The 18,457-nt window shown below is 35.1% G+C and overlaps 1 protein-coding gene across 1 annotated transcript; it reads right to left on the bottom strand.

Annotated features, from left to right (window-relative positions):
• Nucleotides 1–67: 67 nt before the first annotated feature.
• On the bottom strand, nucleotides 68–4,230 carry LOC143575850 (uncharacterized protein At3g17950-like). The gene is made up of 3 exons (XM_077060116.1): nucleotides 4,063–4,230; nucleotides 3,875–4,000; nucleotides 68–595 (listed from the first exon to the last, which is right to left on the bottom strand). The coding sequence occupies exons 1-3, from the start codon at nucleotides 4,072–4,074 to the stop codon at nucleotides 119–121; spliced, it is 615 nt and encodes a 204-aa protein (XP_076916231.1). The 5' UTR covers nucleotides 4,075–4,230; the 3' UTR covers nucleotides 68–118.
• Between the last annotated feature and the right edge of the window lie 14,227 nt (nucleotides 4,231–18,457).

Raw genomic sequence — 18,457 nt, 5'->3', positions numbered from 1 at the left:
AATATTGTTTCAAACAAGAGGACAAAACTTCGGTACTCACCACATCTCAATAAACAAAACATAACCTCATAAAACGTTATTAATATCGAAGTGAGATAGATAAAAACATAAAACAACTTTAAAAACAAGAAGTTATGAACCGTTTACTCTTTCTTTCCTCATTAGCATCCAACCCGGAGCATGGGGTGGACCTAGTAGGCGGCATGATCCGACCATCCACAAACAATGAGTTAGACGAGTCCCTAAAAGGTTGAGCTAATGCGAGCTCATCGGCTCCATAAACAAAAGGACTATGTTGACCTCGTCTATGATCTTGAGCCGCTCTTCTTTCCACTTCTAGAAAATGACCGAGGGGTACAATGTTGTTCATAGAGACGTTGATGATGTCATCATTGTCTCTATGGCATAAACAAAAACAAAAGCCGAAACACCAAGGTTTTGATTTAAGGTTAGTTTTTGTCTTGGGTTCTAAAGAGAGTGTTTCGGATAACATTTTGCCTCTTCTTAGGGATCTTCTTGAGAGCTCGACAATGCTTGAAACACCCATGAGGTTGCCTAGAGTGATGCTCCTATCATGAAAGAAAGATCCTGTCGACTGCATGATGTATGATCTCATTAGAAACATTGAGAATTTGAGTTTGTTGACAATTGTATACAATGCAATATAGTGTGCTATTTATTTCCAGCAAAACATGTTTTTTTAATAGTAATGACACCTAAATTAAGTACTACGATGCTAAAAAACTGCAATGAATATATGTAACACATGCATCCTTCATATTAATAACCTAGGGTTGAGAAAAAAAATTGATTAATTGGAGAACAAATTAAACTGAAATAATCGACCTAAATTAATAATAAATGGTTCGTTATGTTTTTCTGGATTGAAACTTGAAAGTTATGGTTTGGTTTTAGTTATGTCTCGACCCATAACCAAACTAAATCGTGTGACAAAACCATATCACGCCAAATTTAATATTTTAGGCTAAAAGTTTTATATCCAAATTTTCTATTGGTGATAAACAAAAATTTAGCCTTAGAATTTTTAAACCAGATTAATTATTTTGGTCATTTTATTAAGGTCCAAAAATTATGGGCTTAAAGTTTTTGAACCATCATTATGGGTCGACCCATTTACAAGAATACCATTAATACATGAGGGTTAATGTTTATAAGACATATTAAAAGACAGAAAATATGGCATTACAAAGATCAAGTGTTCAACAAAATTTAATGCCCGTTTTCTTTCACATATTTATGACAGGAAAGATATCCATCTATTAAAAAAGAAGGTTGCGTTCCCTTCAACCAATGTGAGATGTTACATACAATTAAAAAAATAAGAGTCATGGTTTTGCTAGTGAAAAATCTCAAGGAACTCTAGAGGTTCAGTATGAACATGAGGTTGCTCTGTATTTGCGATATAGTGCAACGAGTATTCTGTATTAGGGTTATTTCGTGGAAGATGCGTTCGTTCAATTATGCCTTCCTGATATGTTTTGTTTGGAATTTCCTTGTTTCAAGAGTGTCTTTATGTGGGATTAGTTGGTTTTACTCTTGATTTTTTATGTGACGGATACTCTTAGTCTCGTGGTTCAGGGTTGTTTCATGTGTTTTTCGGTGTAATGTTTTATTTTCTTTGTAGTATATTAGAAGTTTAAAGACTTGTATACAAATTATATTACACGGTATAAGTTTTCATTATCTATAACCACAATAAGTTGAAATATTAAATTATCTACCAACAAATTAGCCTTAATAAGGTAACAATAGCATCACCTCCTTTTCATAAAGAAAAGGAGATTTAATTATTATTTTTCAGAAAGATTATGAAAAGAAAGTTTAATTATTATTTTTCAAAAAGATGGCCACGATTTCCCAAAAATGTGATAATTCACTTATCTCAAGGTATAAAAGTATTTAATCATCAACTTTAATCTTGCACCAAAAGAAGACATGTCCAAGTGATCCAAACTATTAAGAGACAAACTTAATAATACGAGTAAGTTATAAATTTATAACTAACATAATTACACTCATCCTTTCTAATGAAATGTGTCATGGTATAGAATACTTTCTGCAGTACTTTCTGCAGTAATGGTTGTACCTCAACATGCAATGATCACATGAATACTTTTTTTCTCTTTCATGATTCTAAGCAAGTCTTTCAAATTGGTGGTCATGAATTTGCAAATTTCAACTAACATGGCACATGGATTTTAATTGTTTTCCTTAAGACAATATCATTTTCTATAAGAAAGGACAATAATTCATCAAAATTAATTCAAAACCTAGGAGGGTGTCAAGATTCTACAACATATACCACTAACTCGTAGCAAATTTATGTACGGACAAGATATGTTATATCCTTCTACATTTGGATCAATCAAAATAAAATAAAAGATGGACAGAACTTATAAAAGATAACAGAAATATTATACATAAATATCTTAAGGGATGGTATATGTAAGTTTTGGTTCAAATGAGAATATACAAAGTTGAGAGTCCAAAATAATTACATGTTAGCATAATGAGAATAAGTCGATTTATATGCAAATTATAAGAAAAAGTAATTGAAAATTTTAAAATTACATGTGAATATAAACATAACAAATAAAATATAAACATAACAAATACCATACGAATTAAAATATAATATTTTAAATTGTCTTTCGATCTCATTCGAACCTCGATTATACACACAATAGAAAACTATGTGATTATGTGTTACATGATCGACTTATCTGACAAACAAAGTAGTTACGAGTGTTTATGCATTTCCTTCTATCCGTGTCCGAAACATATAACTCGTCTAACCGTGTCCGGGACATATAACTTAACTAATATGAGCGACTAATAATTCATGTGTGTTATGTATGTGATTAGATGCGTAAAATCACGCTTTTTGGTATGGATGCAAGCAGGTTAAGTCATTCGTAAGCTAGTCAAAATTCAGTGACGTAATCAGAATTTGTTTACCTGGGTCAGTCATAAGGTCCTCTTCTCTACCGGCTAAGCGAGAGGGTCCTAATATTGCTCTTTCGATAAAAATTTCTGATTTTATATATAATAATTCAGAAAATTCTCATGGTCGAGTTGTCAGTGGACCCTCTTAACCTCCAATTTAGCCCTTGCCGAAATTAGCTAGCTAAAGCTAGCTCAAATCAAGCCCGACCTTTAGCTTATTTGGAGCTCTTTAATTAATAAGCTTGAAGTCGAGCTTCACTTATCAAGTTTGACTATATCGCAACTTAAACAAACTATATGTTTACATAATAATTAATATGATATGTAAAATTTAAAATTAATTAAGTAGTTTATGTATGTGATTTAATATAGAAAAAAAAATTATAATTTAGATAAAAATCGACATTCACAAAATTTCTCTAGACAAATGTGCTCCACTATGGGGCTGTTTGGGATTCCTTATTTTTACCTCCTTATAACTTATAACGTATGACAAGTTAAAAAAAAGTGTTTGGGTTTCCTTATTATATGAGAGGAAATGCTAATAAGTTACACTTTTGTAACTTATGACTTCTCCTTATAAGTTATAAGGAGGTGAAAATAAGGAATCCCAAACAGCCCTTATAAGCCTCTAATAAAACAATTAAACCTAATTTACAGAACATATTCCACATCAATTTATACTCTTTATCTCCAGAAACAATCATCCTATAAGAAGTTGTGAAACATCCAATAACAAATGTACATTTTTTACTTTAGTGATTCTAATAAAATTCAAAAAATAACCTAGCACTTTTTAAGAAAACACTAAATGAGATTCAAACAATTTTTAATGTATTCCTAAACAATAGCATTACATTTATAAAAAATATATATATTTAAAACCAAATTATCAAAGGACACGTACCTCAGTGTCTAAATCTGAAGTTGAAGAATGTGATGAAGATGATGGAGAGCCACTGAGTAGAGTACTGAATGAAACAGCTCTTAGATTCAGAGGCTGCAACCCTAACGGCCATCCACCTTCTTCAACCTGCAGTCAAAACAATCACATCAAGAAACTTAACTAGAAATTACGGTCACATGGGTTCGTACCTGTCGAGCCATGCATGCACCTGCAAGAGATGTACCGGGCTTGATTAGGTTGCTGGTGCAGTTTGTGTTTATTTGAATGTGGTTTGTATGGGTGGAAGGGTCAAGTCATATGATGTTGGTGGGTTAGGATTTAAAGGGTAAAAAACAAAAGAGGTTCAAGTTTACAACACATGGCTTAAAGAGTAAAGAGAACAAAACATGATGAAGGTCAAAAAGAGGGTCTCACCACTTATCATTGCACTTCACCATACATTGTATATGTGGTCAAATGTTTAATCACTAGTTTAGTTTTAAAGATACGTGATTATATTTATTTTGTTTTAACAATATCCACATTAGGTGGCACGTAGCCCTAGGGAGTGCGACGTGAAACAATATGCACAGACACTGAAGAGAGGGGGTTGAGGTAGATGACTACAGTTCATGGTCATAGGTCGTCCATGGGTGAAGAAGTCGAGTTATAAGAGAGGGATATGAGAGAAGGGCGCATTCGAATGTGACTTTGGAGTGTGAAATGTGCGTTTCTGGGTTTAGTAGAAGTCCTTGAACTTTTATGATTCTAATACTTTAAATAGTTTTAAGTAATTTCTATTAACACTCAAAACAGATATTATTTTGATATGACAATACAGTATTAAGTAATTTCTAATAACACTCAAAAATGATATTATCATGATATGATAATACTTAGATTTGTAAGTTTCATGGAATTCGTATATGCTTGGATGACCTTCTGAATCAGGTGTTAAATTCACTTTTAGATTAAACTACTTCCCGTCTAACGAAATCAATAATTGAGTTTGGCATATAGTGTTATACCTAAAAACGAGAAGTTCTTTAAAAGCTTATGAAAATTGATTGATTGAATTAGACAAGATGACTCTTTTATATAGGTGTTGCACCATTAAAATGGTTGTGGTGTAACATGGCACGCTTCATAAACAACTATGTAGTTAAGGTGTAGTAACCACGGTTACATGGCATCAGGATTTACCTTCGATGGTAAATTCGGTAAAAACCAAAGTTCTAAGATTGTACATAACACTACCGCATCGCAGTTTTTATTTAGCTTACTAGCTACCCATATACAAAGTAGTTGCCGCTTGAACCAAGTTGCTACCGTGCTTTAGCAACCAAGTTGTTACCTACAATAGCAACTTCTCACTTATTTCCGATAATTTTTTAAGATTTTTTTCCATGCAACCTCTTACTTTCCATGCCGATCTGTTGGTGCGTTTCTGATGAAGTACAACCACAGCCAGCTAGGAGCATTGCCCTTTGGACTCCACAAGGGGATGCCCCTTGACTCTACTAGGACGTTGCCCTAAATCTAAATCGCCAAGCAGTGGCTTCCATTGGAAACCCTCGAAAGCTATATTTACCTTGAACGAATGTGTATTACACACCTCATAAATTATATTAAAGTTTATTGTGGTTTCTCATTTAGTCAATAACCAATGTTGTAAAAGTCGGATTCCAAGGCCGACTAGTCGGTCCTCGGACCCCTACCTTGGAGACTTTTTCCAAGTCGGCCTGGATTAGTCGAAGGCGGCCAAAGTCGGTCAAAAGTCGGACTAGTCGGGCTAGGCGGTCAAAAGTCGGGCTAGGAATTTCTAAAAGTCGGTAAAAAGTCGGCCTAGGTGGTCAAAAGTTGGGCTAGGCGGGCTAGAGTTCTCTAAAAGTCTGTTAAAAGTCATTCAAAAGTTGTTGAGTCAATTAGAGTACCCTTTTGACATGAATTATGCTTATTTTGACAAATATATAATGTCCAAAAAATAATTTTCATTATATTACCATGTCCGAGTACTCTGACTACTCCCAACTTCCCAGTCAACCGTCTATGGTCCGCCTGGCGACTTTTGCAACATTGTCAATAACTAAAGTGTTTTCTTAATAGTGGGTGCACAACTTTTGTACCTTTTAACCTCATGAGAAACTTTTTGTGATAATATGGACACGATGAAATGTACCAAATAATTACTAAAATATTCTTAATTTTTTTAGGAGAGTTGGCGAGGAAAAGACATAAAAAGGATCCAATAAAGGAGAGCACTTTTGTGTGTGGAATTCTTTTTGTAGGGTCTCTATATTGCATATTAATGTTATATGGTGGGGAGAGTGACATATATAAGTATTTTGGCTAATTTTTTTAAATAATTGTATGGTTATTGTTTAATCTTGATGAGATACAATCTAATTGTATCATTAGGCGTGAAGCAATTTCGGACCATATGAGGGCAAGATTTGTGGTTCTTTTCTTTTTCATTAAGTAATGAATTCCTATTTTTATATAGAACTCTTTATTATTTCTGACTTCTGAGTTATTGAAAGATGGGCTTTATTAAAAGATCATGTTTCATCTTTTCTAATTAAAAAAGTTTGATATTTTTAATGGCATGTCATCATGTGAACTCAACTATATGATATGTTTTCTCAGCATTTTGGCATGAAAACCATCTATTTTGTTAAGTAACCATAAATTAATCACCAAACCAACTTAGTATTTGATTGAAGCCGGAAATTATCCACATTCGAATAACTTTAGGTCATAAATATTTAATATATCTGAAATAAATAAATAAATAAATAAATACATTGATATAAATATAATACCGTGGATGGTTAGGATTTTACCAGGGTCGTCTTCGAGAACCTTTTAAAATTTTAGGGCCTAGGACGAGTGAAAAAACAAGCCCTTAAAATCGCGTTCTAAATTATGTTATAGATAATTTGACAATTTTACCACTAAGGTTGACTTTCAAAAGCATAAAACAAACAAATAATATAAACATGTTACTAAAATGATTCATATAAAATGCAAATGAATGTTTTTTTGTCTATAAAAGAAAAGAACACTAAAATTGTGAGAATAAAACCCGTGACCTTTGTTTCAATAAACTATAACACTTTCCATCTCCATCCAAACAATGAGTCATTTTGTAGACTTTTATGTTAAAACAAAATTATATATAAAATAAAAATTTTATTTTTTTAACAATTATGGGACTTTTAAGAGAGTGGGCCTGGATCTGTCGCACTCCTCGCCCTCTCCTTGGGCCGGGCCTGGATTTTACATTCCGAGTAGAACTCAATTTCATTTTAATATTTGGGCTTTTCATCCTCGCTTTTGCTTATGGGCTAGGACATATAAGGCACCATAGTTTTTCTTCAATTTTAGGATGTTGGCCCAAACTTCATCAGTCACCTCAGGCCCACCTCACCCTGAACACATATTTACTGACCTACAACTATGGTGTGTGTGCTATGAAAATTATAGGGTGCATCCAAACTGGATTATTATTTGAAAGCAATTCGAATACCGATTTGAATCCGATATGATTCATTAATTTGAAATCGCTTTGAATTTTCAGGATACTGGTCCAAAATTTATTAGACACCTCAAACCCACTTCACCCTAAGGCCTGACTAACACACATCTACCGACCTACGCCTATGGTGTATGTGCTACGAAAATAATAAGGCATATCCAAGCTGGATCATTATTTGAAAGCAATTCGGAAACCGGTTTGGATCCGATATGATTCACCAATTTGAAATCGCTTTAAATTTTCAGGATACTAGTCCAAACTTCATTAGACACTTCAAGCCCACCTCACCATGAGGCTTGACTAACACACATCTACTCCTACGGTGTATGTGCTATGAAAATTATGGGTTGCATCCAAACTGGATCATTATTTGAAAGCGATTCGGAAACCGGTTCGGATCCGATATGATTCACCAGTGTGAATCGGTTTGAACATATATAACTTGAAACCAATTCCAATGAGTCAATTTGAAAAAAAAATAAAAAGAAAAACTAGTTATATAAAGTGTTGGATCTTGCTTGAAATTAGTTCTACTTAATCTAATCTAATTTGGTTTTTCACTAGAAACCAGTTTCTATTCATATATGTTTTTCCTTCCTTTGTTTGATCCAAACTGGTTTTAAAAATGATCTAGTCTGGTCCGAAAACTGGTTTGTGCATCTTTATCAAAAGTATAAAAAACAAAACTAATGTTTTCTGAAAGCATAAAAAAAAATTATGATCGACTTTATATTTATTTTTCATAATCACATTATTTATTTTGAAAAGTATCATAAAAAATTATAAATAAATCTAATTTAATATGAAATTTCTAACTTTTATCAAGTAGTTTAAACATAATTTAAGTTATATTATTATAAATTTATAACTTAATTTTACTGAGTTTTATATTTATAACTATAAAAGAAGAAAAAGATGAGATCCACCTCCATATTAGTCAATCATACTTTTTTGTTTTTGTTTTTAATTTAGTTAAAGTCTGCTCTATGCGTAACAATAACATGACGTTTTAACTAACCAAACCATAACATATGTTACCCTTTTATTATGAACAACTGCCCTTTAATCAAGGATGGGTCAAATTCACTTCTCTTGGGGGAATTGCTTTTTGCACCACTCAAAACAAAAGCCTAGAATTCGGCATTGGGTATTTGTTTTAGGCAAAATGGGTATCTTGGACTCTAATGTTTAACCCTATATTCCTTCATTCATTTCTTTGGCATTGGGTATTTGTTTTAGGCAAAATGGGTATCTTGGACTCTAATGTTTAACCCTATATTCCTTCATTCATTTCTTTAGGCTGAGGGGTGTGGGGGGCGCGAGAGGGGGCGCGAGTGGGGGCTCCAGCCAATAATATTGTGATGTGTGGCAGAGAGAGAAACTTGATAAGATGGGTGTTGGTTGTGGTGCTCGCGCCCCGGGCCCTGGTGTGGAGGGGCGCGAGAGGGGGCGCGAGCGGTTTTTTTTTTATTTTTTTATAAATGTATTAAAAAAACGTATTATTAAAAAAACAAGAAATTATTTAAAAAAACACACATTTTTTTGAAAATTCATAATAAAAAAAAAACATACTAAAAATTAAACAAACAATAATATTTAATAATAAAACTAATCTAATACAAGATCATCTGGTCGCCTCGCCCACAAATGTTCAACCAACTCATGTCGAAGATCCCCGTGTATCTCACGGCTCTTGATATTTGCTATGTTATGAAGTTTTTGTTGATCACTGATTGTGGACGGTTGTGGCGGAATGTCACCTTGGTAGTTTTGGCATATAGCTTTGCCCTCGTCTTCTAACGTCATGTTGTGTAGGATAAGACACGTGTAGACGACGTCCATTATCCTCTCCCGAGTCCAATAACGTATCGGGTTCGCCAGAACATAATATTGTTTTTTTATAGCTCCAAAAGCTCTTTCAATATCTTTTCTAGCAGACTCTTGCTTCTTCGTAAAATACTTCCGTTTGTCGGCGATTGGATCTGTAAAAGCTTGAACTAACACAGCCCATTCGTTGTAAATACCATCGACCAGATAGTACCCGTACTTGAAGAGTTCTCCATTTGCAAGAAAATATTGAGGTGGTTCAACCCCGTCGATAAGGTCGTTGATCAAATGTGACTGATCGATAACATTAAGGTCGTTATTTGACCCAGCAACACCAAAAAAAGCATGCCAAAACCAAAGATCCTGTGACACCGCCGCCTCAAGTATGAGGGTCGGCCCTTCATGATCACCACGGTGGAACTGACCTCGCCAGGCCGTTGGACACATAGCCCATCCAACATGCGTACAATCGATGCTACCTAGCATCCCAGGAAAACCATGTTTTTCTGCGTGCACCTCATATATGCGTTGGATGTCATACGTTGTAGGTTTACGCAAATATCTCCGAGCGTAAGTCGATATGACTCCTACGTACAATATATATTACAAAATGTAATAAATATTTAATAAAAAGTAAAATTAATGTTTTTTACCTTGGCAGAAAAAATGAAGGGATTCACGTGCAACCCTTTTCGACATCTGTAAATACTCATCCAAAGCGTCCGACGAGATGCCGTACGCTAATTGACGGATAGCAGCCGTGCATTTTTGAAGAGGGGTAAAACCGGGAAGACCCCTAGCATCCTCCCTTTGTTGAAAAAAGGGATACCGTGCCTCTAAATCACTCGCTATACGCGTGAACAATTGCCTGCTCATTCGAAAACGAGTTCGAAAATCCGACTCCGCGTATACCGGTTGAGGGCTAAAATAATGCCTCATCAAAGTATCGTTAGCACCCGATCGATCACGATCACGAGGTGGTGCTCTAACCCTCGGGAGTCGGGGTTGATGGGCTTGATTTTGCAAGAGATTGACCACGGTTGCGGTCAAAACTCCCCTACATGAAGAAGCAAATCATCCTCTTCGGAGGAGTCGGAATCAGACGAGTACGACGACATTATTTTTAAAAAAAAATTGGGACGATGGGTTGTTTTTGGATTTTTTTTTGAAGTTGTGGTAATTGATTTATATGAAATGGGTTATATATAGGAAAAAAATTTTGGGTTTTATAAAGGAGTTTGGGATATTATATATGAGTTTGGAGATTGAAGTTGTGTTTGATATGGTTAAAATGGGTTGATTTAGGGGTATTATATAGGATTTTGTAAAGGTTTTTTTAAAAAAATACCCGAGCTCAACGGCTCTTTTGGGTGGGCCCACCAGCTTTTCCTCTCTCTTCTCCCGCGATCACCCTTGCGCTCGCCTGGAAATCCGCGCTCGCGCCCCTCTCGCGCCTCGGTGGTGTGGTGCTCGCGCCCCGTGGCGCGAGCGGATGGCCTCACGCGCCCTTTCTCGCGCTCCACACCCCTCAGCCTTACTAAATTCCTTATATCAATAATTTTCATGTCACATCACACTATTTATTGAGAGAAAAATATAACAGATGTATATCATTTAACTTTTTGATCAATGGTTCATATTTTTGAAATTTTTATACTTTACAAATGTGTAGGTATTTACATAAAAGAGAAAAAAAATAATCAAATTAATTTGTTCATGTTTTTTATACTTATTAGGTGCAGGGAAATAGGGAATATCATTTAGCTTATATATATATATATATATATATAGGGTAAGGTTAAAATGAAAACCCGCTTGAGTTGTGAAAACTCTAGAAACTCATTCTCAACCACATGTTTTTAATTAAAGTTTAAATTTTGTGATCCACAATTAAAGTGAATAAAAAATGTAAATATAAATATAAATTTTTCTCTCTCCTGAAACATATATAAAAATTAGTAAAAAAATGTTAAAAAATAACAAAACATTTTTTTTTATGTTTCGATGTTTTGTATTAAATGTTACAACATATGTTATATGTAACAAAAAAAAATTTATGTTACATAGGGTTTTCACAACTCAAGTGGGTTTTCATATATATAATTATTTTATAGTTTTAAAGGGGAAGCAAAATATAATGCACGAACAGTTCAACCATAAGTCCATAATTGTGTTGCCCAGAAAGCTAGACCCACTAATGACAAAGCCCATAAGTTTTCATTTATAAAAAGGTAACCCCACCGGCCGATCCCAATCTCCAGCTAGGCCCATCAATGTTCACAATTATTTAAAGATATATGGGCCTCACTTCGGAATTCGGAAAACTGGATGTTGATATTCTTAGAATCTTAGCTGAACTAGGATAGAGCTCGAGTGATACACGTATGATTAAAAAATAAAATAAAAAAGTTATATTTAATAATATACATATTAACTTTAATTTTGGTTCATTTATTTCAAATAGCAAAACTTATTTTTTTTATTATTTGACAAATTTCGTGTGATACACGGGTCCAAAAGCTAGTTGTGTAATATAACTACATAAGTTGGACCGTATGTGCAACTGATTAGTGATCTACATTCTACAATTACGCCAACTTCCTTTACACAAATCTCCATACAATATAACCTACCTTGTTATGATTTCGACACTCTTTTCGCGAATTGAAAGTTGTAAAATCTAAAATCTTGAATTATGATGTGATATTCTTAGTGCAACATATCTCAAAACAAGTATGATATTTCTGTGCCTATACCAAATACGTGGAGTCCGACTTTCACTCTCTTTAAGAAATAAACGTTGGACGCAACTTCATCCTATATAAGCAAACGACCAACCTTCATCTACAATTTTCACGATTTGGGCTTCATATCACTAATGTTGTTAAGATGTGTATTATGTGAATATAAAGAAGTTACGGCTCATACTATAATGCATGTTTCAGGTCATTTGCTAATAGATATTTCCTAGCATTTATATACGACAATTCATTACACAAGTTTAAAACTCGATCTTCATTTTCTATTAAAAGTAACTCTTCGTATGAAGTATTGTACGAATCAATGAGTGAAAAAAAATCTGTAGTACATATTTGTATTACTTGTAATTGAATAATTACGTTATAACAAAATACAAGTAGATTAATAATAATTACACTATATTGTGAGGTATCATAATAATTACGAAAATGCCATCACGTGTGCTTTTTCTTCACTCACCGCAAATATTGTTTGTATCTATCCGTCCTTACATTGTATAATTGTATATATACAACTTTCGTTTGGGTTAGTTTAAGACTAATATGATAATTTAATCAATTACTTTTGTTAAACAAAAAAGTCAAAGCAAGAACAAAAGGATAAATAAATTAAATATTAACGAATATTGAAATATAATTAAAGTAGTAATTTCATGTGACGAAACGTGAAAACAAAGATGAAAAGTTGGAAGAGTGCATGCTACTCGATCCAACCGGTTTATTTTATTACGTCTTAAGCTTGATCCATTTTTTATTTGAAAGGCTGCAAATTTTAATGATATAAAAAATTATATGTACACTTCAATAATTGATAATACTTTATTTTATTAATATAAAATAAGTTGAATTAATAATATAATACCCTTTAAAAATGGCATTTACCGTCCTATAGCCTTGTATATCATTCCTACATGATGGAGACTTTTTAGTTTTTAGAACAAACCAAGAACTAAATATGTCATCCCAACAAGTCAACAACTAAATCATGTTTAAAGATCTAAAATCTATTTAAAAAGTTAGATAGTTTAAATTATAAAGTTAAAATTAGATAATTTACTCATATATATAGATAGTCTTATAAAAGTTATCATAAATTTATTCTATGCTGTACAAAAAGCATATGGCACACTCAGGAAGAAAAAAGGGCAATAAACATTAATAAACTCCTATAAAAGTTATTTGAATTATGATTTATACTTAAAACTTTTTAAAAATGTTCAAATCGGTTATATTATAAAGTTATAACAGGTGTACAAATATAGTATGACTTATTAGAAATTATATTCATTATTGTCTGCCGGTGGCCTGGTGCCCAGACTTTGTATCAAGAATGGTTATGCTATTTGTGTGGATTGTTTATTTTTCACCAACATATTTAATTGTTTTTAATGAAAATGAGTCCCACAAATCTAGAATGGCCCTCCCTCATATAATACTTGTTCACCTTCCTTTCCAATCAAATTTATTTTTTAAGGTATGTATGTAAACATCCTCATGTGTATTCACAAATTAATTTGAGTGATCAGTCTGTCAGAAAATCATATATATATATGCATGCATATACACATGGGCTGCTCAACAGGATTCAAGTCTATTAAGTAAAAATCTCACTTTTATTTGGAGTTGAAGTGAAAACAATAAACCAAATAGTTTTTGGTTGATCGGATTCTGAAATATATATATCTTATTTTAAAGGTATGTATATGTTCAAAAACAATACATAGAGTGTAAAATTGGAACGTATGTTGACTTATATTGAGTTTGTTAAACTGATGGACCTCCTAAGGGACGTAATAAATCTAGTGAAGCCGCTAAAAAAGAATGGAATTTATGACCAATTCAATATCATAATTAGCTCACAAGACACGATATCTTTTTTAAACGCCTAAGAAGCACACCATTTAATTTTACTTCTAAGTCAATTTGTCCACCATAGGCTTGTACGTTCAACCACATGGGAAGTCCACCTTTCGTACACAACTTTATATCGTTAGGCTAAAAGCCCTTTAGTATAAGACATTATACCTATGCATTATATTTCCAAATTATACATTTATTTGTATAAAGCAATTGCTTAAGAATGTTGTGGGAGCTATGCCGAAGTCAAGGAAACACTTCTTCTTGACCCTAACTAATACCAGGGTTTGGTTAATTTGAAAGGCTTGAAAAAAGTTATTGTTTTGTAAGATTTATTAATGGCCTATGAGAGCAGTGGATGATAATAAATAGCGATTGTTTTTGGGATCAAGAACATATTCAAATCATGTAAGATTGACCGGTCAATATAATGCAGTATGCTGTTTGTGTGTTTTTAGTTGTTTTGGGGTTGTATTCGAGGTTTCGAGTCTGTTTTCATGTTATTTTTTAGTCCTTGTATGCAATTCTTTTGTACTTTCTACTTTCCTGTTGATTGTGTTTCAATATAGCCATTAATGAAAAAAATTAAGACTTTTAAAGTAGAAATAGATAAAGAACATGCTTCTTGGTTTTCACCCATACATAGTGATGGGATATTCTCTCATTTATCGACATCTACGATCAACCCTTTCAACATGCATGCATCAATCCATCTACCTAATTAACTACTAATTATTCACAAATTAATTAAACAAGTTAAGACTTGTAGTTTAGCAACCACCTCACAATTATCAAATTATTTATACCTATTACAATCACTCAACCTGGCCTATGCATCTTCCCTCTAATTAACTACTAGAACAATAAAGAACAATTTTCTTATTATGCAGGCGGCACCGGTAGAGTAAATTTGTTAGATGTTTAGAAAATATTATCAATTCAAAACCAACAAATAAAGTAATCAGTAATTAAAAAGGTGCTTGGTGGTATAATTTTTTGGGTGCCTTTGAATGTTAACCCTTGTATATGATACAGTGTTGTTGGTCGTTAAAAAAATCACAGTGAAAAGATTAAAGAAGTTGCCTTGAGACCATGATAATTAAGAAATTTTCTTTGTGCTACAAAATTCAGGTTCAAACTTAATCAACAACAATGGAATTAAAACAATTCACATAATTCTCTACACAATTACGATAAATTAAAGTAAAATAAAATATTAAAAGATAAGATGTTAGAACTACGCTGATGAGCCAATGGTGACATCATCGGCTTTCTTGACTTTCTTGGCTCGGTCGCCGGCGCCAAGATCTCCCGCCATAATATCATCAACGGCGACAATTTCCGGCGGAACACACATTGCATTAAACACCACCATCAAGTCGACTGATATTCTCTGAATATTCGGTGTCTTTCTCTTATTATTATTATTATTAATGTTACCTTTGGAAACTGATCTGGGTTTTCTCGGTGCCGGTGGACACGTGGCAGGTACCGGAATTTTGTGATCTGATGACGTGGGAGTTGTGGGCTCATCGTTGTTGGATTCTTGAACGGTAGAAGATGGTAGTTTGATAGACAAACATGAGTTGTTTTCATGTTGTTTTTTAGTACTATGTTGGTTGTCGGGGTTCATGGTTGCCGGAGTCGGCGCTGACCGGAGATGGTTATTATTATTAATATTATTATTCTGGAAGCTGGCTCTGAAAACAAGGCGAATTAAGAATGGAGATGTGGATGTGAAAGATGGAAAGAGAGAGGTGTGTCGTATATGAATGTGTGTCTTGCAATATGGTTATTATAACTCTTTGCTTTTTTTTGTTTGGGAAGAATAATATTATTTGAAGATACAGGTTTTGTTTTGCTAAAAAATATTATCCAATTTTAAAGATTTAAATAAATTTAAAATATGTGTATGATTATCTTGTAAACCTACTCTTTTTATAATAAATATGATTTTTGGTAGTTTAATTTTTAGTAACTTATATAATCTAAGTTTTCACACAAATGCAAATATTTAGTTACTTAGTTAATTAGATTAGATCTTTAGTCATAGACTTTTTTGATTGGAGATAATGGAATGGAAAAAGAAATTAAATTGACAAGAGGATGAAATAGATCATTACAATTTCTTTGTTTTGTTTGGATAATCAATGAGATTGAAATGAGGTATATTGCTTTATATTATTATAAAAGAAAGTGGAAATTAAACATAAATGAAAAAAATACTACTATCTTAAAATAATTTTTTTTACCAAAATAAAAAAAAGAAGTAATGGTGACGATGGTGTGGTGACAACGATGGTGGTGGTGGCGACGGCAGGGGTTATGGTGGCAGTGGTAGCACGGGTGGTGGTCAGGCAACGATAGTGGTGGTGACGGTGGTGCTCTTGCGGTAGCAATGGCGGTGGCTATAATGACAGTGGTGGTGGAAGGTCATTTCAGAAAAGATTGCCCCAAGCTGAAACAGAATGACAACAATGGGGGTAATAGAAGTGGCAGTAATGGTGGAAGCAATGGCAAGGGAAGAGCGTTTGTGATTGGGTCGGGTCAAGCCCGCAATGATCCGCACGTGGTGACTGGTAAGTTCCCTGTAAACGATTGTTTTGCTTCTGTATTGTTTGACACTGGAGCTAATAGGAGTTTTGTGTCGAAAGCCTTTAGTCAACTCTTAGACGTAACTCCAATTCCGTTAGATGCTAAGTTTCCTGTTGAATTAGCTGACGGTAAGACTATAGTAACGACTCACGTACTTGCGGCATGTAAGTTAAAACTGTCAGGTCATGTCTTTGATATCGACCTTATTCCTTTTACGCTTAGTAGTTTCGATGTCGTTGTCGGCATGGACTGGTTATCCGAGAACCGAGCGGAGATTATATGCCACGATAAGATAGTCCATATTACCACCCCTTCCAGCGAGATCATTTCGGTCCGAGGCGAGAGAAGCGGCATGACCACCAGCATCATTACCCTTATGAAAGCGCAGAAGTATCTACGAAAGGGTCATCCGGCAATTTTGGCGCAGATTGTTGAGAAACCCGCGGAGGAGAAACGAATTGAAGATATACCTGTTGTGCGAGACTTCCCGGAAGTTTTCCCGGAGGATTTGCCCGGACTCCCTCCTATTCGTCAAGTCGAATTTCAAATCGAGTTGACACCCGGTGCAGCACCCATAGCACGAGCCCCGTATCGGCTCGCACCGGCGGAACTTCAGGAGTTGTCCACTCAGTTGCAAGATTTGTTGGATAAGGGTTTTATCCGACCTAGCTCATCGCCGTGGGGAGCCCCTGTCTTGTTTGTCCGAAAAAAAGACGGGACTTTCCGAATGTGCATCGACTACAGGGAGTTGAACAAGGTGACGGTCAAGAACCGTTATCCTTTACCCCGAATTGATGATTTGTTTGACCAGCTTCAAGGATCGAGTTACTACTCGAAGATCGATCTGCGATCTGGTTACCACCAGCTGAGAGTGCGCGAGGAAGATATCTCAAAGACGGCTTTCAGAACACGGTATGGTCATTACGAGTTTTCGGTTATGCCTTTTGGCCTAACCAACGCACCAGCCGTATTTATGGATCTCATGAATCGAGTATGCAAGGCATACCTCGACAAGTTTCTGATTGTTTTCATCGATGATATTCTCGTCTACTCCAAGAACGAGACTGACCACGAAGAGCACTTAAGGGTAATTCTGGGACTATTGAAGAAGGAACAACTGTATGCTAAACTCTCGAAATGTGAATTTTGGCTTCGCGAGGTTCACTTTTTAGGACATGTGATCAACGAGAATGGTATCCATGTCGATCCCGGTAAGGTAGAGGCCATCAAAAACTGGGAAGCACCTAAGACTCCGACTGAGGTGCGACAATTCCTAGGACTGGCCGGCTACTACCGGCGTTTCATCGAGGGATTTTCAAAGATTGCTCAACCCCTCACCGCTTTGACTCACAAGGGCACTAAGTACAATTGGGGTGACGCGCAAGAATCCGCTTTTCAACTGTTGAAAACCAAGCTTTGTAGCGCCCCTATTTTAGCCCTCCTCGAGGGAACGGAAAATTTTGAGGTACACTGTGACGCATCTATACAAGGTCTCGGTTGTGTGCTGATGCAACTCGAGAAGGTTATAGCCTACGCCTCTCGACAACTACGGGTTCACGAGAAGAACTACACGACCCACGATTTGGAACTCGGAGCTGTGGTGTTTGTTCTTAAGATAAGGAGGCATTACTTGTACGGCAAGTTTACCATTTACACCGACCACAAGAGTCTCCAACATATCTACGATCAGAAGGAGCTGAACATGCGACAGCGTCGTTGGGTCGAGCTGCTCAAAGATTATGATTGTGCCATCAAGTACCACCCTGGCAAGGCCAATGTGGTGGCCGACGCCCTCAGCAGAAAAGAAACAGATAAACCCAGACGGGTGAGAGCATTGCAACTCACGATTCATGCCAGCTTACCCGATCAGATTCGCGATGCGCAACTTGAAGCTTTGAAAGATGGCAATCTTCCATCGGAACTCATGCGGGGCATGAACAAGCAACTTGAAACCAAATCGGACGGGGTCCGATATTTTGAGAACCGGATTTGGGTTCCACGATACGGAGAGTTGAGAACTCTAGTGAT

This window comes from Bidens hawaiensis, unplaced genomic scaffold (genome assembly GCF_021521415.1).
Source record: "Bidens hawaiensis isolate Kalapana, Puna unplaced genomic scaffold, B.hawaiensis_p1.1 tig00001433_1, whole genome shotgun sequence".
Taxonomy (NCBI): Eukaryota; Viridiplantae; Streptophyta; class Magnoliopsida; order Asterales; family Asteraceae; genus Bidens; species Bidens hawaiensis.
The sequence above is the reverse complement of the archived record's forward strand: the minus strand, read 5'-3'. Positions and strand labels throughout refer to the sequence as shown.